General features: G+C 38.7%; 1 protein-coding gene across 2 annotated transcripts in view; it reads left to right on the top strand.

Moving 5' to 3' along the window:
• Positions 1-26,515, top strand: part of LOC105482632 (CDKAL1 threonylcarbamoyladenosine tRNA methylthiotransferase) — a 714,041-nt gene that overhangs the window by 601,800 nt on the left and 85,726 nt on the right. Inside the window, exon 14 of one of the 2 annotated variants that reach the window (XM_071097573.1) lies at positions 14,927-25,807. The exons of the other annotated variant lie outside the window; for it this stretch is intronic. Coding sequence (XP_070953674.1) covers positions 14,927-15,082 — 156 coding nt within the window. The 3' untranslated portion in view covers positions 15,083-25,807. Of the gene's footprint in view, positions 1-14,926; positions 25,808-26,515 lie in introns of those variants that run through there. 2 annotated transcript variants of the gene reach the window in all.

Raw genomic sequence — 26,515 nt, 5'->3', positions numbered from 1 at the left:
GCGTGTGTTTTGTAATTTTCAGGGAATAGGTTGATAATGGAATAGTGCTTGTTAGCATATGTCTCTAACAGGGTTTCTTCTGGCCTCTCTGGCTTCCTCCTTCACATTTCTTTTCATTTGTGTCTCTCTGATGTTGCTGCTGCCCATTCACAATAGTGGTCTGTTCCTTGGTAGGCCGTGGCTGCTCAGATGCATCCCAGACATTACATGCAACAGACTCGGGGCATTTGCTTTTGAATGGTACCCCAGCCCCACTATATCTAGGACTGAATTCATCACTGTATTTATTACCTTGATGAGTATTACATCTCTCCAGCTACTGAGCCAAAACCAGAATGTCATCCTAGACTCTTCCCACTCCCTTTACCCACTACTTTTGATTGCTGTCATTTTCCCAGATCTACACCTGTAATTTATCTAGATTTGACCTCTTTCTCTTTGTGGCAATGGCAATGGCCACAAAGAGAATGAGGTCAAATCTAGATACATTATAGGTTCACTTGGTGGCAGTTTTCTCCTGAATTTCCTCATCTCTCCCAAACTGATTTTCCTATTTCCATTCTCACTGACTTCTCCCAAAACCCAATCCATTCTCTCACTGCTTTGATGGGGATACTTATAAAATGCCATCCAGACTGTTGATCCCCTGTGTAAAATTCTTTTGTAGCCCTCAGTCAGTTGCAGGATACAGCCCCAGCATGATCCATAAGGCCCTTCCTGGCTAGTAGCTCCTTACCTTTTAGCTCATTTTCCATGCTTTCCCCAGTACGCTACACACTCTCTGGTTTCGGTGTCTATGCATAAGTTGTTTTTTGTTTCTAGAAGCCACTGTTACTTCATTCATCTGTTTCATCTTTCCCAATATGATATAGTTTGGCTGTGTCCCCATCCAAAATCCCATCTTGAATTGTAATCCAATAATCCCCACGTGTCAAGGGAGAAGCCAGGTGGAGGTGATTGAATCATGGGGGCAATTTCCCCCATCCTGTTCTCATGATAGTGGGTTCTCATGAGATCTGATGGTTTTATAAGTGTTTGGTAGTTCCTCCTGCATTCATTCTCCTTCCTAGCGGCATGTGAAGAAGGTGCCTTGCTTCTTCTTGCTTCTTCCCCTTTGTCTTCTGCCATGATTGTAAGTTCCCTGAGGCCTCCCCAGCCATGAGGAACTGTGAGTCAATTAAACTTATTTCCTTGGCCAGGCACAGTGGCTCACGTCTGTAATCCCAGCACTTTGGGAGGCCGAGGCAGGCAGATCCCCTGAGGTTGGGAGTTCGAGACCAGCCTGACCAACATGGAGAAACCCTGTCTCTACTAATAATACAAAATTATCCAGGCATGGTGGTGCTTGCCTGTAATCCCAGCTACTCGGGAGGCTGAGGCAGGAGAATCACTTGAACCCGGGGGGCAGAGGTTGCAGTGAGCCAAGATTGCACCATTGCACTCGAGGCTGGGCAACAAGAGCGAAACTCCATCTCAAAAAAAAAAAACACACAAAAAACAAACCAAAAAAAACCCTCTTTCCTTTATAAATTGCCCAGCCTCAGGCAGTTCTTTATTGCAGTGTAAGAATAGACTAATACACCATTAGAAATCAGAGCTGGTGCTTCCTTCTAGGAGCTCTCCTGTCTTCCTCTACTCTCAGCTGCTTTGGGGAGTTAGGTGTCCCTTTCATGTGCTCCCACAATCTCTGTGCTTCCCCGACCTCATTGTGTGTCTCCCCTAGATAACTGAAGTTTTTGAGGGCAGGGCTTGTGTTAACTAAAGTCTATATGCAGCTCTGGAGGACTAGTACAGTGGCTGACACATAACAGATGTTCAATAAAAGTTCATTTAGAGAAAGAGCATGATGTTTTCCAAGGTCAGAGTTTCTCATACACACAGGAAATTAAAAAGCATGTGTGGACAGCAGTGTTTCCACAGTATTTTCATATTTCATATTTAAAATCAATCTTTCTATTCCTAATTATGTTACATTTAAGTGAAATTAAGGGGAATGATTTACTAGCAGTCTGTTCTTTCCTCGTTAGTTATATAAAGAGAGTAAAGCTCTTTATAATGGAGCAAGTCCCCCTCCATTCCAGAGATCCTCAAACTTGATGGCACATTAGAATCAGCGGGGGTGCTTTAAGATATACTATGCTTGGGTCCTACACACATACACAATGTGTGTGTTGTGTTGCTTCCAAATGTTCTGCAGAATAAGTTATGCTCATTGGCTTTGTTATCATTACCCATTCCCATCTCAGCTGAGCACTCAACCTTGCTCCTTTTATGCATCTGCAGTCAGCTCATTTTCCCACTTCTGGCTCCTCTGTAAACTTCACCACTTGCCTAAGTCCTCTTCCCTTTCCTTGGCTTGTACTGCAGCTCCTGCCCCTCATGAATCAGTTTCTATTTGTACTGATCAAATCGCAGACATGAGCTTGCCATTTTGAATTTCTAGTTTTACCTATATTTTGCTTAATCTGATAACCTGACACTTCCCTAAGGATATTAAGTAGCTTATTAGATATTTTATTTAGGACTATGTTATGAAGAACCCAACTCATGCTGGTTTCAACAAAGAGATCATTTATATTTATAATTTATTGGCTTCCTTAATTGAACTGTCAAGGTAGTTTTTGCATTAAGCAAGGCTTGATTCAGGACTCAAATGGTATCACCAGCAGCCCTTTCTTGGCAGTCTTTGATATATTGACTATTTTCAGGCTAACCTCCTTAGAGGTAGCAAAGTGGCTGCCCCAGCTCCACACCACACTCTTCGTACTTTCAAATACGAAGAAGAGAGATGGCATCTTTCCTGGAATAGCCAACCAAAGTTTCATCAAACCTGGTCGATTTGGATTATGTATATTTCTCAGAATTGGGCCAGGATGTTAATGTGTTGATTGACTTAAGCCAATCAAGATTTTTACCCCAGGAGCTAAGGGTGCAACTAACCCAAGCATTGACTGAGATGTGAAGGATGAAGCAGTGGCGAATTCCCCTAGGAGTAAAGAATGAATATAGCAAGGGCAAATAGCAAATATTCACTGTATTTTATCTGTCAAAAATATTATCTGTCAAAAAGTGTTCCATCAACATTTGAGTAGTACATATTTAATTCAAAATGTCATACATGTCAATATAGAAGAATTGTTTGATTGAACCATGTTGGACCATGTTGAATTTCTAGTTAAGTGAATGCCAGAAAAAGGTATAATATGTTTTATTTTTATAAACAATGTAAGAAGGCCAGGCACAGTGGCTCACGCCTGTAATCCCAAATTGGGAGGCCGAGGTCAGCAGATCATTTGAGGTCAGGAGTTCAAGACCAGCCTGGCCAACGTGTTGAAACCCTGTCTCTACTAAAAATACAAAAATTAGCTGGGTTTGGTGGTGGGTGCCTGTAATCTCAGCTACTTGGGAGGCTGAGACAGGAGAATTGCTTGAACCCAGAAGGTGGAGGTTGCAGTGAGCCTAGATTGCACCACTGTACTCCAGCCTCGGCGATAGAGTAACAATCCATCTCAGGAAAAAAAGGGAGGGAGGGAGGGAGGGAGGAAAGAACTTGTGTCATTGAATTTATGAATTTAAGCTTTTTTGCAAATATTAAAACTTACTTTACTAAATATTAGAATGGTACAGTAGAGTCTGAAGACTGACTTCAAATTGATGCTTTGCCATTGAACTACCTGGATGACCCCGAATAAGTTATTTGTTTTCTTTGATCACTGGTTTTGTTTCCTGCTAGATGCAGATGTAACTAATACATCTCAAAGTTTGTGAGTATCAAATGAGATAATGTGTTAAAGCATAAACAGATGGTCCCTGACTTACAATGGTCCAACTTACAAGCTTTCTTTTGACTTTACGATTGTGGGAAAGCAATACATGTTCAGTGGAAACTGTATTTGGAGTGTTAATATGACCATTCTGTTTTTACCTTCAGTATACAATTCAATAAATTACATGAGATATTTAACACTTTACTGTAGTATAGGCTTTGTGTTAGATGGTTTTGCCCAACTGGGCTAACAAAAGTGTTCTGAGCATGTTTAAGGTAGGCTAGGCTAGACTACAGTGTTCAGTAGGTTAGGTATATTAAATGCATTTTCGACTTAAAATATTTCCAGCTTACGAATGGGTTTGTCAGGATGTAACCACATCACAAGTTGAGAAGCATCTGTAATGAAAAGTCAGAGTTAATTGTTATATTCAATTTTCCTACCTCATTGGATTGACTTTACCTGGCCAAAGAAAATATCGTCGTAGTTTAAATATAATTCTATTTTACTAGCACACTGCCTTTATTACTTAAAACCTCTTTTGTTTTCACGTTTTATTTTGGCTAAAGAAGCCTCAGAGTGGCCTATATTAGAAATATGTAACAAGATATTTTAGGATAAAATAAGAAGAGGTGTGCTGTTCACTCACAAAATCCGAGTCACTGCCACAATTAAGAATAAAAGCTCGGGCTTCTGGGAAGCAAAGGCAAAAAGACAAACACAGCTAAATGCACAGCTCTTATTTTGTAATAGCAGAAAGTATATCATTCAAGAGGAATGACAACTTTGCTTAGGGCAAATCTCTAAATAGAATATATTCCATCAATCTTTCTGTTAAGGGGTGTTGAACAGCATAATGGACCATTGTACCATAAAACTTAAAGGACCCAATAAGATTTGAAACTATTTTGGACAGTTTTCAATGGAGGTGCAGTCTATCCTGGGTTTGAATCTGCCGTTCATTCACTGTACAACACTGGTAATTTATTTAGCTTCTCTGAGGCTCAGCCTTTTTGTCTCTAAAATGGGAATAAAAAAAAATAGTACCTCCCCAATGGGGTTATTATGAGGATTAAACAAGAGAATGTAGTTGAAGAGATTGGCACAGTGCTCTGAATGCACTAAGTACTTAATAAATGTTGGTTGTTAAATAAGAATTATAAATTCTATCCATAAATATTTATTACTGTAACTAGATATCTGAAAAAAAAATATTAGCAGTGAGATAATTTTATTGTGATTAAAGAAAGCATGTGATTGAATACTGAAAAATATGGTCCTTCAACTAGATAAAAAGAAACCTAACCAGCTGGAAATCTAAAGGAGAAAAATGAAAATATTGTTCTGGTTCTCTCTATGAGCCAATTAAAATTTTCTGTTATTTTTTAAAACAAGTCCATTTTGGGCTAGAACTGAAAGTCTCCAACCTACTGTGAGTAGAAAAAGAGCCTATGGTAAGAAGGCTCAAAAAGCTAACTGACATATGTGAATCCAGGATAGACCTCATAACTTACAGTTTCCCAACAGTTCCTGCACCTTAGAATTCTGCTTCGATGTGTGTAGACTCAATAACATGTTGTAGGCAAGTTGATGTGTTCCAGCCATCCACTTATATAAACACTATTGTCTTATAGGAGACTATACATTCTGACTCCAGTTTACCAAAAAAAAAAAAAAAAGAAAGAAAGAAAGAAAAAAACGGAGTAATTGTACTAACTCTAGATATAATGCAAAATAAGAATACCTAGAGTATTTCACATACTAATATCTTGATGGTAGATAGCTTTTTAAGTTGGTCCCTTAAATAATCCAAGTAACAGAATATTTGAAATTATTAAATGTTAGCACTGAAAGGAGTTAGGAATTTGTAAGGGTCAGCTTAATACAGTCCCCCCCCCTTTTTTTTTATTTTCTTTTTAATTTAGGTATGAAAACGAAGGCCCACATGCAATTGGCTAGTTAATAATAAAATGAAACCTTGAAATTATATTTGCTTACTCCTAGTCTGATACGTCTTTCACCTCACCACAGGGTGTTTGTTTTTTGTTGTTGTTCGTTTTGGGGGTTTTTTTGGTCATTATTTGTTTTTGTTTCTAGCTATTGTTGACTTTTAATATTTGCATTTCACAGGACAAGAACACCCTTTTTTTCCAAGTATTCTGTGATTCAGAACTCTAGTACACTCTATCTTTTAGCAAATTGGAACTAACTTTTTTTCTTTCTTTTTTTTTTTTTTTTTTTTGAGATGTAGTTTTGCTCGTGTTGCCCAGGCTAGAATGCAATGGCGCAATCTCAGTTCACTGCAACCTCTACCTCCTGGGTTCAAGCGATTCTCCTGCTTCAGCCTCCCGAGTAGCTGGGATAATAGGCACCCGCCGCCACGCCCAGCTAATTTTTCTATTTTTAGTAGGGACGGGGTTTCACCATGTTGGCCAGGCTGGTCTCGAACTCCTGACCTCAGGTGATCCACTTGCCTTGGTCTCCCAAAGTGCTGGGATTACAGGCGTGAGCCACCGAGCCCGGCCTGGACCTAACATTTTTATAAACCCCTGATTTGCTCAACTAAATGTGAACTTCCAGGTTAGTTGGCTTTGATTGGAGACCCCCATACAGATGGCAGGGGAAGTTATAGTGGTACAATATCACACAACTACTCACCTGGAGTTCTGTAGACCTACTTGAGTTTGTATAAAAGACAGCTTCTTTGGCTTGACCTTTTTACTTGTCTACTGGTGGAAAGCCACAGTAGACACGGTCTCAAAGAACTGCCACCACCCTGGTCCCAAGGCCGACCTCTCCACAGCCATCGCTCAAAGCGTACAGTGGCTAGGGTTGAGGCAGCAAGGTGGTGAGAAGAGGGTATGGCAGAAATTACCAATGCCAGGACTAAAAGGACCTGCCAGCTAGTGGTGAATTTGGATTTCCTCTTTCGTCAGCAATACTGTAAGTCCTCTTATCCCCCAGTTTTCTTTCTGCACCAGCTCCCAGGATGCAATTAAAAGGAAAGTGATCCCAAAAGCTGCTTCCAGGACAGGGCTTATGATATACCAAAGTTCAAAAAATAATTACAAAACAGATTCAGTGTAAATGGCAATATTGTGTATATATCTGCACTTCTGAATTGTCTACCTTTTATATAGTATGATTTGCATAATAAGACATAAAAGGAGTAAGTGCTACTTTTTTTCAAAAAGGCTATGACTGGGCCAGAGAAAATTTGGATGACTGCATTGTTCAAAATCTGGTTGGCTCTGATAGATATAGTTGTAGATATAGATATAAATATATTTTTTAACCATGTCTTCTGGTTTAAATATAAACACTGAATTTTAGAAATCCCGGTTTATGATAGGTACTGCCTTTTAGGGTGTTTGTCTCCATTACATCTAGTTCTAAAAAGATACGTAGTTCTCTATCAGTTTAATTTCAGTTTTCTTGTTAGGCCATTTTGGCGATCATCCCCTACATAGTGTAATGACAACTACTTTTATATCATGTGTCTTCATTACTTTGGTGTGGTCTGTATTGTTATGTATATAACAGAAAAGTCACCATAAACCAGTTAAAAGCAATTTGATGCAAACTGCCTATTATCCAAGTTTTGCTAGCAGTGAAACAGAGATACATTTCATGAGAGAGGATTACTGAGAAGACAGCTGTCATTTAACATTCCTAACACTGGGAAGAACCATAAAGCTAGATGGCTACTCTAAAATGTTATTGATCAGTTCAGAGCGTTCAGTTAATTATGTTAAGTTTTCATTGATTTGAAGTAGTTTCAGGGGAGACCTCTGCATTAGTGAAATGTTTCCATTTTAAAAATATTTTTTAAAGGAATATAGTTTATTTCTTTCAAGTAATCACACAAATTTAGTATTCCAAAGAACCTACTTTGTGTTTATTTAAATGAATAGATAAGAAATATTTTCTAAGGCATCAATAAGACTTTAAAATGAAAACATCATTGTTTAACCACAGAAAAAAATTGTAACCTATCTGGTAATTAAAGCAATACAAATTTAAATTTCAATAAAGTGTTATTTTCACCTATAAAATGACTAAAATGTTTGAATGGAGAATACTGAGAGCTGGATAAGCGTGTGAATTTTAGAAAGAGGCTAACAGTTCATGTCATTTAGCTCAGCAAATCAGCTTCTGGAAATGTATTTTGAGGAAATAATCTCAAAGACAGAAAGATCTCTTTGCACAAAAATGTTCACTGCATTATTATCAATAATAGAAGAAAAAACTTAAATATCCATCATTAAGGAAATTAATTATATAAGTAAATCACAGTGTACACGTGCAGTAGATTAATACCCAGCTGATAAATGTGATTTACGCAGAATTTATAACAGTGTGGAAAACACTCCTTATTAGGAGGAAAAAATAGTAACAATTTTGTATAAGTTAGGAAGTCAGCCCTATTTTGGAACTACATATTAATGAAGATGGAAGGAGATGCTGAAATTTTAAAAATCTCTTAAGCTCAGCCATTTTACTTAAGGTCTTATTTATGCTAATATGTAGTCATTCCTTTTTATTATTATTGCTTATACAAAAGTAAAAGTAAGCTGTTCTCTTTCCAGATTATCTCACATGCCAAGTTATGAGGGTGATAATAACATTTTTATCTTAAAGCAGAAATATCTTTAGATAACACATTTAAGTTTTCCAAATAATTTCACTTCATTATCCTTTTTTATTTGTGTTTTTCAATGTATTATTTGTGTATCTCATGATTTTGCTGCGTTACTCTTCTGGAAGAAATTATATTTCCTGGTAATTTCTCCTTGCTTGCACATCTGTCTACCCCCCACAAAACTCCAGAAAACTGGAATTCTGAGATGGTATTTAGTAGCTGTTAGGAAGTCGAACCTATATATTTGTTTTAATTTTTTTTTTTTCAGAGGTTCTACAGAGCATGGGGACTATTTAACATTTTTTAAGCACACATGATCCATTTACAAAGACAAAGCACCTTGTGTTTCTGTAGTTATTTTTATGTAAAGCTATTAAAGGAACAGGAAACATCTTTCGGCAGCCTTTCTCCCTACAACTGCCCCCAAAAATAGTCATTAGTATTAAACATAACAGAGACTAAAATTGTTTTCCATAGATCCTTGGAGAAAGGCTGCAAAGTAACACTAAAGCATTTGGGGTTATTTATACTAAAGCCTGTGCAAAAGAAACAAGATGCCAATTCACGTGTCAGGCAGACAGTGGCAGCTGCTTTGTTACTATGTGGCACTGTCCCATCCTAAATCAAATGGGAAATGGGTACTGTTTGACAGATACTGTCATCAGTACAAACATTATTAAAGTAATTAAAAAGCTTCTTCTTTTTTCTAATCTTAGGGACAGGCTGTTGGTTTGTTCGGGCTTTCCCAGCCCTGGTGCTCAGGACTCCATGCATATTCCTACACCAGATTTTTGATCTAGCCAAGCCTGAGCTACGGTTTTTTTATCCCAGTGGGACAGTGTAGCTATGTTCTTGGCGTTTTCTGCCTATTACCAGTTAGGGTCTGTGAACAGAATCTCCATTTGTGAGAACCTCATTGTGGATAGCACGCAGTGGTCTTTTCATTTTGATTGATGGTTCTGGTTCTGCACCATCTGGCTTCTGATAGGCTGCATTAATCATATCCTGAACTAAGAAAGTGTAGACATGTCTGCTTAATATGTACCCATACATAATGTAGTATTAGTTATTCATTCAGCTTGCAAAACAGTCATAATGTATGCAAGGTCTTTATATAGTAAAACATAAATATTAATATGTGACCCATTAATGCTGTTTTTACTTGTACTAACCTCCCACTAGTACATTTGTTTATGAAGATTGAATAATTAAGAGAAAGAAGGCCATGTGCACATTTACATGAACACATATAGTTTTGCTGATGTCTCCTATAAATTTAGAGTGATGTATGTCTGAAATACTTATTTGCTCGTATTTACTTTATATATATATATATATATATCTTTAATTGCCTCTTGAAATACAGGTTAAGTGCAGGCTGCAATACAGATTAATTTTTTCTCATGTGAACTGCTTGCATCAAATGTAGGTCATCCATTTGCCGGGGTCATGGGGGCGTATGTGGCCGTGCTCTTTTGTGCTGCCTCTGGCTGGGCCCACTCTGTCCCCTGCTGTGTGATAATGTCAAGAAAAAAAGAGGGGCCAGCAGAGGCCAGATAGGAATTCAGAAGTCAAAGAAAGTTTGCTCCAGATTTAGGACTATCATACTTATCGGTAGCTCAAATTCCGTTTTAGAAATTTGCTAGGGCCTTTTCCATTTAAGAGAGATTTAGTGTGCATTAATCATAATCCTTTCAGTACCTAGAGAAGGGAGGGGAAGGGGATTTAAATTCTCCTGGGAAGTTACCTTGTACAAAATTGCTGGAGCATATTTCTTGAGATAGCAAATTAAAACCATAACTTCATAAAACACATTTTATGTTTTATTAATTATGTTTTGTCATAACAACACTGTATTCCTATGTGGTTACATCTTCTTGTATGTGCCCCAAATTCAAAGCATGTGTTTTAATGAATTATACTATTGCAGAATAAGTGAAGATTAATGCTCGCCTGCTGCAGAATACAAAACACAAACCATGCTGTAACAGTAATCAATCAACGAATAATGCATGGGAAACAAGGCAAATCGTCATAGTTTTTGTTGAGAAATAAGTAAACTACAGCTTCTGCTTAAAAGGTGATTGCAGTGAGGTTTAGTCACATAAGCTCTATGAGCAATACCAACAGAAATTGTATAAAATGTAATGCAGGGATCCAAAATGACATCTTAAGAGTTTCAAATACTAAGGTAACACCATGTAGAAAGCTGGAAAAAATAATTTCAGAAAATTAGGACTTCAATATCCAGCTCCCCCCTCTCTTATTTTAAAACTACTTTTAACTGTTTTTTCCAATAGTTTAGATCCTGTTACTGCTTAACTTCTTCTATTAAGTGCTTTTTAAAAATAGGCCCACCCCTAAAAACACTGCATTGACAAACCAAACTAGAGAGTAGGAAATGTTATATGTAAATAGTCTATGACCATGAGCTACTGATGTAGTTCTAGGAATTTGCGAAGAGTGCTAATTTTGCTCGGAGAGGGCAGAGTTTGTGTCTTGACTTTGCCTCCAAACTAGCTGAATGATCTTAAAAACAGGTTTGTACTGACTGGCCTATTTCCAGATTAACCCTCATTTTAAGATATAATAGCTGAGTGAGCTTTTTGTCTTAAAAAAAATAATGTTTAATAACCTCAAGCCTGGTTTCTTATCTTGAAATGGAAGATCATCCCTGCCCTTAGTTTTAGTTGTTTGTGAGGGCCACATGAGATAATGCATGTGTTATAAACTTTTAAGTACTATAAAAATATATGTACTGTCATTTTTATTGATTAAACTTTCCTGGATTTCATCTGCTGCATTCATGAGAGTATGCACGATGATACATTCTCCTCCCATGTCACAGTAAATTTTAAGAACCAATAAAATGATGAATACATGTGTTTCCTGGTGCCTGAATTTCTCTTCTGTAAGTTCCCTCTAGAGTTTACAGGAGAGGTTAAAAACTGCTTTTCCCCTGTAAGGGACCATATGCTAGTTCACTACATAATTACAGCATAATTTAATTTTCTTCTTCCAGCAACATAGAAACTATTGAACTGTGCTTCTTTAAAATTAAGGGCTTTCATCCGGAAGCTGGGACAGGACTGAAAGGGAAGGTATTTTAAACCAAACCATTTCATTCGCTCAGGAAGGCAGTGCCAGAAAGACAGCTTTCAAGAGGCCAGTCCTCCGCTCCTCCATTGGAGAACGGGTGCCGTCCAGGAGGGGGGCATGAACAGATGGATAAGTTAGAGAACCTGACAGCTTTCCTCTCCCTCCCCGAGTCGTCAGTAGACTTTGATTCGAAATGTAATAAACTCCCAGAATGCCAAATAAACCTCTTACAAGTATATAAATACCAAAACACAAGGGATTTTCTTATTTGTAACATTTTAATGAATCTTAATGTTTTTGCATTATCATGAATATATCAGTGTTTACATTGGTATTGCCTCTTCTTCATATTACCAGCTTGTCCGAAGGACAACCAGATTATGTATAGTTCTCCAACTCAGGGAAATCACTATAGGCCATGTTTTCTGTTTACTTAGACTTTAAGTGAAGTTAGGTGTCCTCTGTATGCTTGTACCTAGTGTCATAGCACAGGATTTATATGCATGTAAACAATGTGTTTGTAATAGGACTCAATAGTCTTTATATATAGTTTTTTAAAACATTAGCTTATTGTCACTATATGCAAGACATTGAAAATACAAACAATAAGATTCTGTGTGGTCCCATGTGTTGACACACTCTCAGGCTGGTGGGGAGGATGGAGATGAACAGCTAATTTTAATTCTAAGATTCATATGTAATGCCATTACTACCACTAGTAGTAATTACTGTATTATTAGTAGTAGTGTTAACAGCAAAGCATAAATGTGTTTTAAAGGAACCTTGTAATAAAAGTTTAACTGAAGGTCATTCGAAACTTTGAAAGCACAAATTATTCACTGCTAGATTCATGCTTGAAAGTGGTTGTGGGGACCATGACTCATTAATTATTTCATTCAAATAAATCTATTGCTCTTTCCCCTAAGAACTAAAAATGTGTACTTCTTTTTTTCTAAGATCAATATTTAGAGGTTTCTCTAAACTTGTGGTTCTTGTGTCAACTTCCCAAGAACACGATGGTCCCAAGGTACCTTTTTGAGTTTCATATTTGCCTTAAATTGTAACCAAGAAAACCAAGTGGATACCCATCCAAATAACTGTCCAGTGCTTTTTCCTTCATAGCACTGAACTCGTATGTGTCATTTCTTTGGATGCCTTCTCAAATCATAAAGGTAACACGGAGGAATTACTTCCTAGCTGTCTCTCCTATACTGCAATAATTATTGCCCTCTGCTCTTCCCAAAGGCCTCCAAGATTACTGACAGCCCTGACCAATGTCTACCATTGCCATCCCCTCACCCCCACCCCTTACTAAAGTGTCCCACCCCATACCCTTGAATACAGATTAGAATCAAAGCAGTAACTATTGGGAGGAGAAGGGGGTTGGGATGGTCATGCATTATGCAGAGTTTGTCAGCATTAATGTGAACAAAAGGTCACCAAGACTCATCAGATTCACAATGGAGAAAGAACATCATTCTCTGCTTTTAGAAATTCCTTATTTTATAGTTTACCTAGTATGCTGCAATTATTTAATTTCGAGTTAAAGATACTGTTCTTGGTGAAAAACCTATTTATTTTTAATCGTAGTTGATTAACCTGTATATTCCTAGTTGTGAGTTATTTCAGTTATTTACAGTTTGTACTTGACCGTCACAGCCAAATGCAGATTTATCATATAAAGGAAGGAACTATTCTCCTTAATTTGTTTTCTTTTTCACAGCCTGTTATGGTTTTCAAAAGGAGTTAAGGCATGAAAAAGCCCTGAAACAATAGGCTAAAGTCATCCTCTGAATATGTGAGATATTTTATTGTTTCAGAGAATCTTTATAATTTAGGGATGTTTTAAGAAATAAAACACGTATAGAATGGAAATTTTTTTCTTTTTTAAAACAATCATTTCATTAGGTTTCTTTATTAAAGAGCCTATTCACAGAGTAAAATGACAGCATGATAGCTGTTTAAGCTCATTGTTTTCAGATGGCAGAAACACAGACTAATAAAAGGAAAAGCCTCTAATATAGTTAATATAACCAAATGTTAGAGGAGGTAGGAAGATGCTTGTCAGAATCAAATAACTTATAAGCCACGGTGTCCATATTTTTCCCAGGAGTGAAAAGCCTTAATATCACAGCTATTCAATTTTCCATTCCACAAACATCCATTGTTTATAAACATTTCTAAACCAACTCTCTGTGTAGCATACACATATGCCTTGTGCTCAAAGACAGTTTCCCCTTGTTCCTTTTAGTCTCTTTTCAGCTGTATTCTTGCTGTTTTATTCATCTTCCCCCTTTTCCCTTTCACATTAACAAAGTAATTCACTTTCATATGTATTCCTAGAGTTGTATTTTTGTTTCAAATGATGATTGCATCCCTCAACCCCAAAATGTCTGGGTAAATAGTTTATGGCCATCTGTATTCTGTCATGCAAAAGAAGATGGTTCTTCCAAATAAATTCAGTGACTCAGCCATAATCACCAACGTGTGTGTGTGTGTGTGTGTGTGTGCGCGCGCGCGCGTGTGTGTGCTGGGGGGAACTATCATTTTATAATTTCAACTTCAGACAACCACAACCCAGAGCTTTTTAAATGCCCATCCTTTCACAAACATAATTTTATTTCTAACATTTTTGTAATCCAAATGTGCTAAAACATCTAGGCAGTATGCTGTGTATCAGAAAGAGTGCGTGCTTTGCAGCCAAGTGAACCTGGCTTGGAAAATGCTTTCTCTCATTGACTAGCTGTGAAACTTTGGGCACGTTTCCTAATCTATCTGACCCTCACATTTGTCATCTGTGAAACAGGGAAAATAGTATCTACTCTGTGAGAAATAAAACTCTGAAAACCACTGATTCATAGTCAGTACTCATCAAATCTCTCGCCTATTTCCTTTCCCTTTCTTCTAAATAATTTCTTGGATAATATGTTCAGTAGTCTAGACACTTGGAAATGCTGAATTATTAAATATTTTCATGTTTCGTTTCTCACATCTTTCAATGGCAACTGAAAAAAAAAACATTACCATAAGACACAAGCACCTGGACACTTATAAGCATGGATTAACTCAGTCAAGCCCATTTATATACATGGGGTCAAAGTCAGGTCCCACCCCAGAGAACATTGTGAAGTCAAGTTTGCCTCCTCCGGCAGTGAGCTTCTCCTTTCCCCCTCTGTGTGCCCTTCTTGCTGCTTATGGACTCGGCGACCTCGCACTGTCTCCAGTCATCCAGTCAAGCCTGCTTTCAAGAGAGAATGTGAGAAGCACGTCCATTACGAGATATACATTATTGAAAAGGGTCAATAGGAGAATCTCCCTGGCTATTTTCATTTTAACAGAAGAGAAGGGATTTAAGCCAAAGTATTAGCTACTAATTGTTGATTCTCATGTGTTAGTGAACCTTTCTGTTTTCCAACAGACTTTCTGGAACATGTCAATTATGGAGTCCCTGAAAATTGCTTTTAATTGGCTCTTTCGCCTTAAGTGGCTACTTTTGATGACTTCTGACCCACCAAAGAGATCCACAAATCACTGGAAACTGTTCCCTTCTGGCAGAGGCCCATTTCACTTGTGACCAAGTCGTCCGGTAAAATGCACAATGTCATCAAGGAAGGGAATTGGAAACAGAACAGAGGATGTTACTTACAGCAGAACTACTAGCTATGGTTATTCCTGGTCATCAACATGTCCCAAGAAAGACTTAAAGAGCAAGAAAAGGTAGAGGAAAATAACTTCTACCTTCAGTGCAAAATCAGTTTTACTGTGCCTTTCCTTTCCTTTTTTTTTCCTTGAAACAGGGTCTCGCTCTCTCACTCAGGCTAGAGTGCAGTAGTGTGAACATGGCTCAGTGCAGCCTCAACCTCCCAGGTTCAAACAATCCTCCCACCTCAGCCTTTCGAGTAGCTAGGACTACAGGCACGCAACACCATGTAACTAATTTTTAATTTTTTGTAGAGATGGGGTCTCACTCTGTTGCCCAGGCTTGTCTCAAACTCCTGGGCTCAAGCGATCCTCCTACCTCAGTCCCCCAAAGTGCTGGGATTACAAATGTAAACCACTGCTCCCACCCTACTGTGCCTTTCTTTAAAGTCTTTACTTTTAGAAAATATCTGAAAGCAAATGAAAATCTTGTTAATAATGAAGACAATGTATTACAAGCAAAAATGTCTTTTTTCCACTCAGGTAAATTACAAGGGTATTTTCTTCACAATCCCTAATAAGGGAAAGACTGCAAAAACGCACAGATAATTGTTGATAATCTCAGCTTTCTGCTGACTTTTTGCTTCTTTCTTTGTTGTACTGTTCTGATAGAGGATTTGGGTAGATACGGAAGATCAAGGAGAAGTAATATAGAGGAATTCACTTAATTGCTAAATGCTCCCATGAAACATATGAATGATACACTGTCCAACACTGGATTATATACTGCCTTGTGTGCTCACTTAATTATATCTTAGCAACTATACTGTACATTTCTCAGGGGAAAGGACGATGTCTTATGTCTTTGAACATCCTTAAAGGAACCTAGGCTAGTAGCTGACATTGAATAGTTTCTAAGTAAATTCTTGCCAACTGGAATTGTATTTATGGTAAAGCTACTTGCAAATTACTTGCATTGAGACCAAATGCAAACACTAGAGGAGCCAGACGTGGTTTTCTTTGGACACACCTTGGATGTGGCTGATGTCCTCCCCACCTGACTTGGGCATACCTTTATGATAAAACTTTAATTCAGTCAAACTAGTATCACTGCACGTTTTTAAGAGACTTGTCCACTTTCTGACCAAATTATCTATCTACCGGAGGTTCTCAGTCAGGGTTGGTGTCACTCTATCAAGGGGGTATATGGAAATAGGGAGGGGTTGGTTGTTGCTAGTGGTACTACTGGCATTACGCTCCTAGGGGCCAGAGATGCTAAACATCCTAAATGTTGCACAGCACAGTCTGTCACAGCAAAGCATTGTTGTGCTCACAGTATCACTAGCACTCAGCATTAAAATACACTGGATTCCTTAAAAACTTGTCCTGCTTACTAAATGTATTAGTCTGTTTTCATGCTGCTGATAAAGACATACCTGAGACTGGGAAGAAAAAGAGGTTTAATTGGACTTACAGTTCCACATGGCTGGGGAGGCCTCCGAATCATGGCGGGAGGCAAAAGGCACTTCTTACATGGCAGCGCCCGGAGAAAATGAGGAGAGAAGCAAAAACGGAAACCCCTGATAAACCCATCAGATCTCATGAGACTTATTCACTATCTCGAGAATAGCATGGGAAAGACCAGCACGGGACCCATTACCTCCCCCTGGGTCCCTCCCACAACACATGGGAATTCTGGGAGTTACAGTTCAAGTTGAGATTTGAATGGGGACACAGCCAAACCATATCACTACACAAGCCTTATATTTTACCACTCCCCCCTTGCACGCTATATTTAATCCTTACTGAGCTACTTCGTTCTGGATCATGCCAAGCTCTGTCTACTTCTACATCTTTGCAGATTTTATTTCTTAGGCTCCTGACCTACTTTCTCTTCTAGCAAATGTTTTTTCATCCTTCAGGACTCAGCCCAGGCACCTCCACGAAACCTTTGCTTCTCACAAACCCAGCCTGGAATATCTGGAATAAGCACTCTGTGCTTCCCTCTGCCGTGACATTTGTCCCAGTGAATTGTGGTTATTTATTTTCATGTCCTCCCACTAGACTAAAAGCTACTTAAGAATAAGGTGTATGTCCTAGCAATTCACTCAGTGCCTGACACATAGTGGGTACTTAATAATTTTTGAATGGATGACTCAATCAGTGACATTGTCAGACAGGAATTAGTTCATTTGACAGACATTCACTGTGTATTCCTCATAACTTTATGCCAAGGAAGAGTCTTGGCATGAAGCAACACTGGCATTACGGATGGGGAAGAAACCTTAGGAGCGAGGTAGGAAGAAGGGGTAGAGAAATTATCCACATAAGAGGGTTAGCTCAGGCTTTATTTGCTCAGTAGCCCTTAAGACTGTGAGTGGGATATGGTAGTAGGAGGGACCCAGCCAACACTGTTCAAAGTTTGGAGCTTGGACCCAGCCAGTCCACAAACATATTGACCCAAAATGAGGTAACTACGGAAGTTGGAGTAAGCATTTAGAAATTTGACAGAATAATTTTGTGTCTCTTAAATCTTATACTGAAAACTTTGGTGCTTGTCTTTAATGCCATTTTTTCTAGTCATTAATCTTTATCATATCTTATAAATCAGTTGGTTCCTGGTGGATCTGAAATTTTTCTTTCCAAAAAAAAGAAGGAAGGAAAAACATTTAAATAGCTGGTCCTCAGTACTGTGCACCAGACTGGTCTAGGTGTTCCCAGCAGTGACTCTGTTTTGTACCAGATTCCAAGTTAGATGCCAAAGAATCAGAAACTTGCTGCCAGTTCTTTCCTTGCTTTTCTCCCCTCCTGGCAAGAGGATGGCTTACTTGAGATAGAGGCAAGCAGGTAGGACAGGGTCCTCTCTGAGTGACTAGCATTCTAGGTAAGGCAATAATACTTAGCCAGAGCTGCCATATGAAGAAAAAAAAAAAAATCTGCTCATCTGGATCAAGCCAGTCTGGCAGGAGACTGGGACATCATAGAATCTGGGGTGCCCAGTTTTTACCCAAACAGCAGAATTTATGGTACTAAGTCTAGCACCTACCTCCTGGTGGACTGGTGACCGCCAGTGTACCCTCCATTCTGATGATGATGAGCTCAAGAACTAAATGAGACTGGCTAGATTCATAGGCTAAGGACCCTCATTGGCAGCAACTCAGCAGGTTATGGGAGGCAGTGGCCGACGTGTCTAGAATAAGAGGAGCATAGTGCCAGGTATTATGAAGATTCAGACATGAGCAGTGTTGTTGACAATTTGAACCAAAAGCGTGGACCAAAGTACAAATAGAATGCTTTAGGAGAAAAAGAGAAATACAAAATGTAATACTGCAACCTTAAAGAGTAAATATGAACTAGTTTGTGTGCCAATTCAAGCAAGGCAACGTTACTTTTACAATTATTGGAAGAAGTTGAAGATGGTAATGGTAGTGGTACATTTATTGACTGTAAAGTAAGAAACAGTATGACCCTCATAAAGATTGTTTATGTGTAGCAGGGTTGAAGTGCCATGTGATAAAACTCGTAAGCTTTACTTACAAGAGTTCTAACTAGTGTAGAAAAAAATCCTGCCAGACAGTGTGTCTGCTTTGTTTGGAATAGAAGCATAAATATCTAATTTGCCTTGTTACAGAGAAGAATGCATGATCTATGCAGCATGTAGCCAAATAATCATTCTATCAGGCTCAAAATGTAGGGAACATAGTTAATTTGCTGCTTTGCCCTAATCCTTATTCTCAGATGGTGAAACAAAAATCTCTACATTTGTACTTCATTTAGTCATATTTCACCTCTTAGAAGCTAAAAACACAATTTTGCCAGAAGATCAAAAATAAAAGCAGCCAATAGCATAAGTCAGGATACCCTAAATTAGGAAAGTTAGAAATACACACAGTAACAAATCTTTAAAAGTTTGTTTTTCTCTGAGCATTTCTCTAGTCTGTAGGGTTTTTTTTCTTTTCCATTTAAGTGTTGTGTCATGAAAGCAAGTGTGTCTGTAATGATGAACATGTCTCAGGAGTGTAGGGCAGGACTCTATAAACCTTTAATACTAGCATTTCACCACAAAAGTTCCTTTGTTAATTTTTCTGTTGAAGAAAAATGGGGGTGACTAGCAGCCTTAGACAAAAGCTTAGTTTTTGTTTTCAAGCAAAATTGACTTGATGTGGTGTAGGTTAGAAACTGATATTTTATTTTTTTAATTTGTCAGGCTTTTATTTTTTAGGTGGTGCCTTGCCCATATTAGATGTTTCAGTTTCCTAGTGTATTTGTAACACCCAAAAGCAAATGAATTTTTATGAAACCATAAAAATGATCAACTATACACTGTTATATAGAATGTTCATGTGCAGCATAATTGTTTAATGCTGTTTTCTTTCCACATTAAGTCAGCCTGAAAGATTATTGTCACCAACACTGTTTCTTAATGCCAGAATTCTCAAGACCTGTGTCTCAAGGGACCCTAGTCAGGAGGGTAATTGTGTATGTTGCTGCTCTCTGTTGAATGCCCGGTGACAGCCTGTCTGGATCGACTCAGGTTGTAGAATGGTGCATTTCACGATGCTGAGTAGCCTGCCATTCTGGTGTAAAGTGGGAGTAGCCCCTCATTTATGGCTAAGGGAAGAGAGAGTTGGATGGTGAAAAACAGCACAATTTTAGTAGGTACGTTATATTCAGAAAAGACTGAGATACTATTCCATGAGAAGTTTTAAATTTTGCCTTAATTTATAGATATGTGCCCAAATCATCGTGTTAGTTACTTTCATTTGTGTAGTACTTTCTACAAAGCACTTTACCTATGAATCATCTCACCACCTAGCCAAATAACTCTCAAACAAGTTATTTGACTTATTTGATCCTCAGTTTTCTGATCTGTGAAAGTGACATAAAATTACACAGCGTCCTATTAGCCAGCCTCACAGAATTGTGAAGGTCAAATGCAATAGAGCTTAGAGATGCAACTGTTGTTTTCCCTGCAACAGAGTAAAGTCACATAAGTGAACAACTGTTCTTAAAGCAACTATTGAATGCTAAGTACTGTGCTTTGGTCAGCGGAGTCCAGTTTCATATACTGGGAATGGATTCTGGCATTCCTGTGACATTTTATACTGAATCACCTGTTTGTTCTTAAAAACTGAAGATGAGGCCAGGCATGGTGGCTCACGCATGTAATCCTAGCACTTTGGAGGCCAAAGTGGGCAGATTGCTTGAGACCATGAGTTAGAGATCAGCCTAGGCAACATGGTGAAACCCCATCTCTACAAAAAAATACCCCAAAAAAAAAATTAGCTTGGTGTGGTGGCATGTACTTATAGTCCCAGCTACCTGGGAGACTCAGGTAGGAGGATCACCTGAGCCCAGGAGGTTGAGGCCGCAGTGAGCCATGATCATCATGCCATTGCACTCCAGCCTGGGTGACACAGTGAGACTGAGCTTGTCTCCAAAAAGAAAACACAAACAAACAAAAAAACCAGAAACGAAAAAGATGAGACCAGGCAAATTGAGTGTGGGGTGAGGAGGGAGATAAGGGATGTGCCCTAGCTTTACATCTTTTCTAAGATTTTCTGTTTGAAGTATTCTTATTTGCTTTAAATCTGAGATTTACACAAAGTGATTTCAACCTCATGACGTGTCCAAAATAAGTTCTCGCTTGCTAGGCTTGAGCCCTAGGTGGTCATGTCCCGCTAGGCTGCCTAGAGCCTTCAGGATTATAATGTCTTACACATGTTTCTAGGAGGGCTGCAGAGCTGGGTGGCATGGAGCTCATTTGCATGCACTTGATTCACAGCCTCTATTTCCAGGCAGTCACATTTTCCTTCTCAGAACAATGTCCTAACTGTTGGAAGTGTGCAAATTTTCATGTTTGTTCTCAATGATGAAGAGCAGAAAGTCTATAAAAATGTTAAATTATGGTAATAAAGTAAATGTCTTCATTTACTGAACTGATCTTTCCACATTTAGAATAAATATCTCCTTTGTAGTAACTGCTTAGAAAAATTCCAAAAGCTTTGTGACATTGTTATGAGAGAAGATTTTTTTCCCCTCCTCTTGTGAAACTGGTTAGCAACATCTCAGAAAACTAGAATTCTCTAGTAACCCCTAGGTCAAGTGCCCATCTTCACACACATCTCTTTTATTCCACCTCACTTATGAAGGAGCAGCTTATTCTTAATTCCTGGCTGCTTTTAGGGGACCAAGTTAATCTCAACAAAGAATGGTAAATCAGATTTGCAATCTGTGATGTTAGGGAATAGAGTGATATCAAGTAATTAGAAAGAATCATACAGATCACCTTAACCACTTGACAGCCCAAAGAAGCAAAGTCTCTGTCTAAAATTACATGGCTGCCAATCTGGATAATGTAGCAGGATCCCATCTCTACAAAATATCAAAAATTCACTGGACCTGGTGGCACTTGTAGTCCCAGCTACTCAGGAGGCAGACATGGCAGTATCACTTGAACCCAAGAGTTCAAGGCTGCTGCAAACTATGATCACACCACGGCATTCACCCTGGGCTACAGAGTGAGATCCTGCCACAAAATAAAATAAAATTTACAGCTGGGCGCGGTGGCTCATGCCTGTAATCCCAGCACTTTGAGAGGCCAAGACGGGTGGATCACGAGGTCAGGAGATCGAGACCATCCTGGCTAACACAGTGAAACCCCGTCTCTACTAAAAATATAAAAAATTAGCCAGGTGTGGTGGCGGACAGCTGTAGTCCCAGCTACTAAGGAGGCTGAGGCAGGAGAACGGCGTGAACCCAGGAGGCGGAGCTTGCAGTGAGCCGAGATAGTGCCACTGCACTCCAGCCTGGGCGACAGAGCAAGACTCCGCCTAAAACAATAAAAAATAAAAAAATAAATAAAATTACATGGCTGGTTTATTACTGATTCTATAGTTCAGTACTGTTGACACTAGGCAGCACAAAGAGTGGTATATCCTAAAGGTTCTAGTGGACTAGAATGTAACATTTTTTAATAAAATAAATGCGTCTGAAAACTGGCTTGGAGATTGTACCCTTCTAAACTGCTAATATCCAATGTTACATCCTTCTTCTCTCCTTAGTGGGTCTGGACTGCATGCACTACAGTTACCCGGTAAAATAAAACATCGTCAAATACTGCATTGAGTATCAGGGACCAGGCATTTGTCTGAGCTCCAACACATGCTTTCTGGGTCTTGGATTTTTCCCTGCTCTTAAATTGGAAAGATTAATTTAATCATTAAATTAGATGGCTGACATGAACAACTAATGTCTTCATGGAGTACCATTCTTCCATAAAAATTGCCCCAAAAAAATCACAGTCCATGTCCCAGAGCCCAGGAGGAAAGGGTGTTTTTTATTTCTGACCCTAACCTTTCCAATCTGTCCTTCAAATTCAGATAGGTTCGGCTCAAAATAAAGGTGAAAAGAGCCAATTGGACCTTAAGGTTAAACATTGGAGAGAGGAGGAAAACATGTAGAATCATTTTGACAGCCTCTAGTGTTATTTGTAGGATAGACTGGTCCCTCTAAGATACTCTCGAATTTACCTTTCTATCCAGTATTTCTTCGGTTCTGTAATCAAAATAAACCTTCTGTTTTCCCCTACAGTTTTCCTGTCTGATTCAGATCCAAATCTACATTTTTGGAAGCCTGCACATATCCATGGTCCATCAGCAATAATGTTTATGGATGCCATGACCAAAGGCTTCTTCAGCAAGCACAGGCAGGGGATTGATTGGTTGGGCGGAAGTCAATACCTAGAACCTACAGTCCAACAGGTAGTCGCTTGCTGTGCAAGCATCACCAAATCCAGGCAAGGACCAATTCAAGTTTTTAACACATAAGGTCTTTTTTTTCCCCAATGTTTCTGGATAAATAGAAAAGATAATTTTATTTAGTATAAAGAATGCTCAACCAGATAAAAACCTGGAAAGCTTGAGTCCACAACTTTATTAGTATGTTGCTTTTTCTTTTAATAAATGGTTTTAATATTTGATCATCCAAAACGTAACACCCGAGTAACTAAGTTCCTTGTGAGATTGGCAAATAGAGTATGATAGGGGTAATGGGGCCATTCTGGACTCCATGGGAGATCAGACCATCACACAAAGGCTTAGAGGTGGAAATAATAAGAATAACAAACGCTAACTTGTAGCTCTGTGTCCATTGTCCATTGTTAATTCACAAGAGCCTTGATCATGATTGAAGCTGAGCTTCCTGGTTAGTGCCCTGCAACCAAGACCACCCTCTCTTTTTGAGTCCTGTGGGATCCTGACTTGACTTTGACTTGAGAAGAAGCTAATTAAGGGTTGATTTCTGGAAAGAATGATTAATAATCACTTCCATTTGGCAAAATAATATCTGTGGAGGCAACATTGGTGTTTTTCCTACCTTATGAAGCAACATGAGGAAGAAGGAAAAAATCATGTATAATCTTTTGCAACAAGCTATAAAATGATGTATTTTGTCTTTAATTAAACAAAAGCATTTTTATTCACAGAATGTTATAATCATATTGCTAATACAGCTTAATACTTACTTTTTAACTAATTCATTTTCTCATTTGTGGCAATCTAGAAAGGTTTATTAAATCTAATGACTGTTTTAGGATTAAGTAGGGGGAAAGCATGTTCTAATTACAGGGATGGATAAAAGCAAACTAATTAACCAAAAACATGTATTTCCTTCCTCATAGATGTCTGGTCAGCCATGTCTGAGATGAACTTGGGTTACCTAGCTCCTGAGTTTTTTAATCATGTTTTTAGATTGCATTTTTTACACCATCTGTACCATTAACAGGACTGTAATTTCTGTCACAGTGGGAAACTTCAGTTAATAAATGTTTTGTTTCAGAGGGGGATGGGAAGGCAGACAGGAAGGTGGGAGTGTTTATGAATGAACCAAAAGGGAAGGGATTGTGTCTTAACTGAGGAGCCATGAAGTAAAAATCCTGGACTTCTAGAACCGTGAATTTGGGGTTGTCCTTTTCTGCCACACCTTATAAATATTCTTAATTAATCCTTCTAAAAAATCCAACCTAGTAGAAAGTATTAATCACCAGCTAGTCAAAAAAACTAAATAACCTAATTCATAGACAACAGAATATATACAGAAGAATGTGTGGTTGTTTTACGAAATTCAGAAGGATTTATTTCTTAGTGTTGTGTATATCCTGAACAAAGCACAGAATTACAGTATTATAGTTGAGAGTTCCAAATAAATAGATATTTTTTCCTATTTTTTGAATTACAGATTTTTCTGAATTTATTTTTCTTTTTATACTAGTAACTACTGCTGCAGGCTTTTAAAAACCACTGATTATGTTTTCAAAGTTGAAGAAAATGATTAGTTTTAAATGATCTGTAATTTCAAAGAGTGATAGTATATTGATTACAAAGCCATAGAAATAAATAATAAAATTTTGTTGCAGGGGAGAGGTAATAGGCAAGACACAAGGCAAACTATAGACTAATTCACCAAAAATAAGTACACATACTTTTCAATTTTAAAAGATTACCATTCATGACTAAAAAAGAATAAACTATATGAAGTGAAGACTACATTTTTAGTTAAAAGTCTTATTATCCTAGGATGAAGTTTTGCATCTTGTAGCATAAGGGGCATTAGCTTTAGTATTATAAAGGAGATATCAGGATATATTGTGTGCCTGCTGAGTGCTTAGGGATACAAATCGTTAAGATAGGGGCCTACCTCAAGGAGCTTACTGTCAGTAAACATTTGGAGGTTTGGAGGACAAAGAGTTACAGTAGAATAGGAAATGTAATTTACTTCAAAAAAAAAAAAAAAAAAGGTTTTTTTTGAGACAGTGTCTCACTCTGTTGCCCAGGCTGGAGTGCAGTGGCACAATCTTGGCTCACCACAACCTCCGCCTCCCAGGTTCAAGCTATTCTCCTGCCTCAGCCTCCCAAGTAGCTGGGATTACAGGCACACCCCACCACCATGCCCAGCTAATTTTTTTGTATGTTTTAGTAGAGATGGGGTTTCGTCATGTTGGCCAGGCTGGTGTCAAACTCCTGACCTCAAGTAATTCGCCCGCCTCGGCCTCCCAAAGTGCTGGGATTACAGGCATGAACCACCACACCTGGCCCCAAAAAACATTTTTAAATGATAATTTATATAATAAAATTACTTCAGTGATAGACAATGTAGAAATAGCACTTTACCTATCTGGTTGCAATAATTTGTAGGTAGTGGTCTTGCAACATTTGCTAGTGATACATCCTAAAGCCTCACGAATCCTCACATTCCCAAAAAAGCCTTGGAATGGATAATTGCATCCCTAAGTTATGCTAATAAAAGTAATTGAACATTTAGAGTGATGCCGGCAGGCCTTTCTGAAAGTGACTGCCTACACTGACAGACAGTAAAGAAGCCACACATAGATGCAAACACTGGGAAGTTGGCTAAGGTGACTCATTAAGTGAGTCCATCGTATCTATCAATCTTGAGTAATTCGGGAATTCCAAAATGTGCAGCAGCCAAATAACAAATGAATGTCCTGAACATTTATTTTTTATTTATTTATTTATTTTGAGACAGACGCTCGCTCTGTCGTCCAGGCTGGAGTGCAGTGGCGCAGTCTCAGCTCACTGCAAGCTCGGCCTCCCAGGTTCATGCCATTCTCCTGCCTCAGCCTCCGCAGCAGCTGGGACTACAGGCGCCCGCCACCACGCCTGGCTAATTTTTTGTATTTTTTAGTAGATATGGGGTTTCACCGTGTTAGTCAGGATGGTCTCAATCTCCTGACCTCGTGATCCACCCGCCTCGGCCTCCCAAAGTGCTGGGATTACAGGCGTGAGCTGCCGCGCCCGGCCTGTCCTGGACGTTTCCATTCCAACTAGTGATGGCAAGGATCTGTAGATTTCCCACATAAACTGCAGCAGTTAACAAACAGCACACTTCCAGGAGCAAGAAAAGAATGGATGTTAGGTATTTATGAGTACCCAGCAAGGTATTCAGGTATTCACAGAAATACCCAGGTATTTCCTTACTGGCCTTGCCAAAAAACAAAACCCCTGATGCCTCCTTAGCATGTGTACAAGCTTGCTTCCATGGCCATTTCCTTTAGTCCCGGGCCGTGTTCTCTAAAGGGAACAGTGTAGTTATGAAGTTTGCTGTAATGAAATTTTCCCTGTGTGACCAAATCTTCACCTTAAAACCAAACCTAGTTGGGGCAATGAAGGCAAATACAGCCAAAGCCTCCGTAAAGCTTGCTTTAAACTTGGCTTTTAGTGTGTGTCAGTTAGCCAAACAGTCTTATCAATTAAACCAGTGACCTTGGGATTGATCAGAGGAAGCAGTCAAGTCCACTTGATATTTAAAATGGCTTCAGATAACTCCCATGAAGTCCTGTGAAATACAA

This window comes from Macaca nemestrina, chromosome 5 (assembly GCF_043159975.1).
Source record: "Macaca nemestrina isolate mMacNem1 chromosome 5, mMacNem.hap1, whole genome shotgun sequence".
Taxonomy (NCBI): domain Eukaryota; kingdom Metazoa; phylum Chordata; class Mammalia; order Primates; family Cercopithecidae; genus Macaca; species Macaca nemestrina.
The sequence above is the reverse complement of the archived record's forward strand: the minus strand, read 5'-3'. Positions and strand labels throughout refer to the sequence as shown.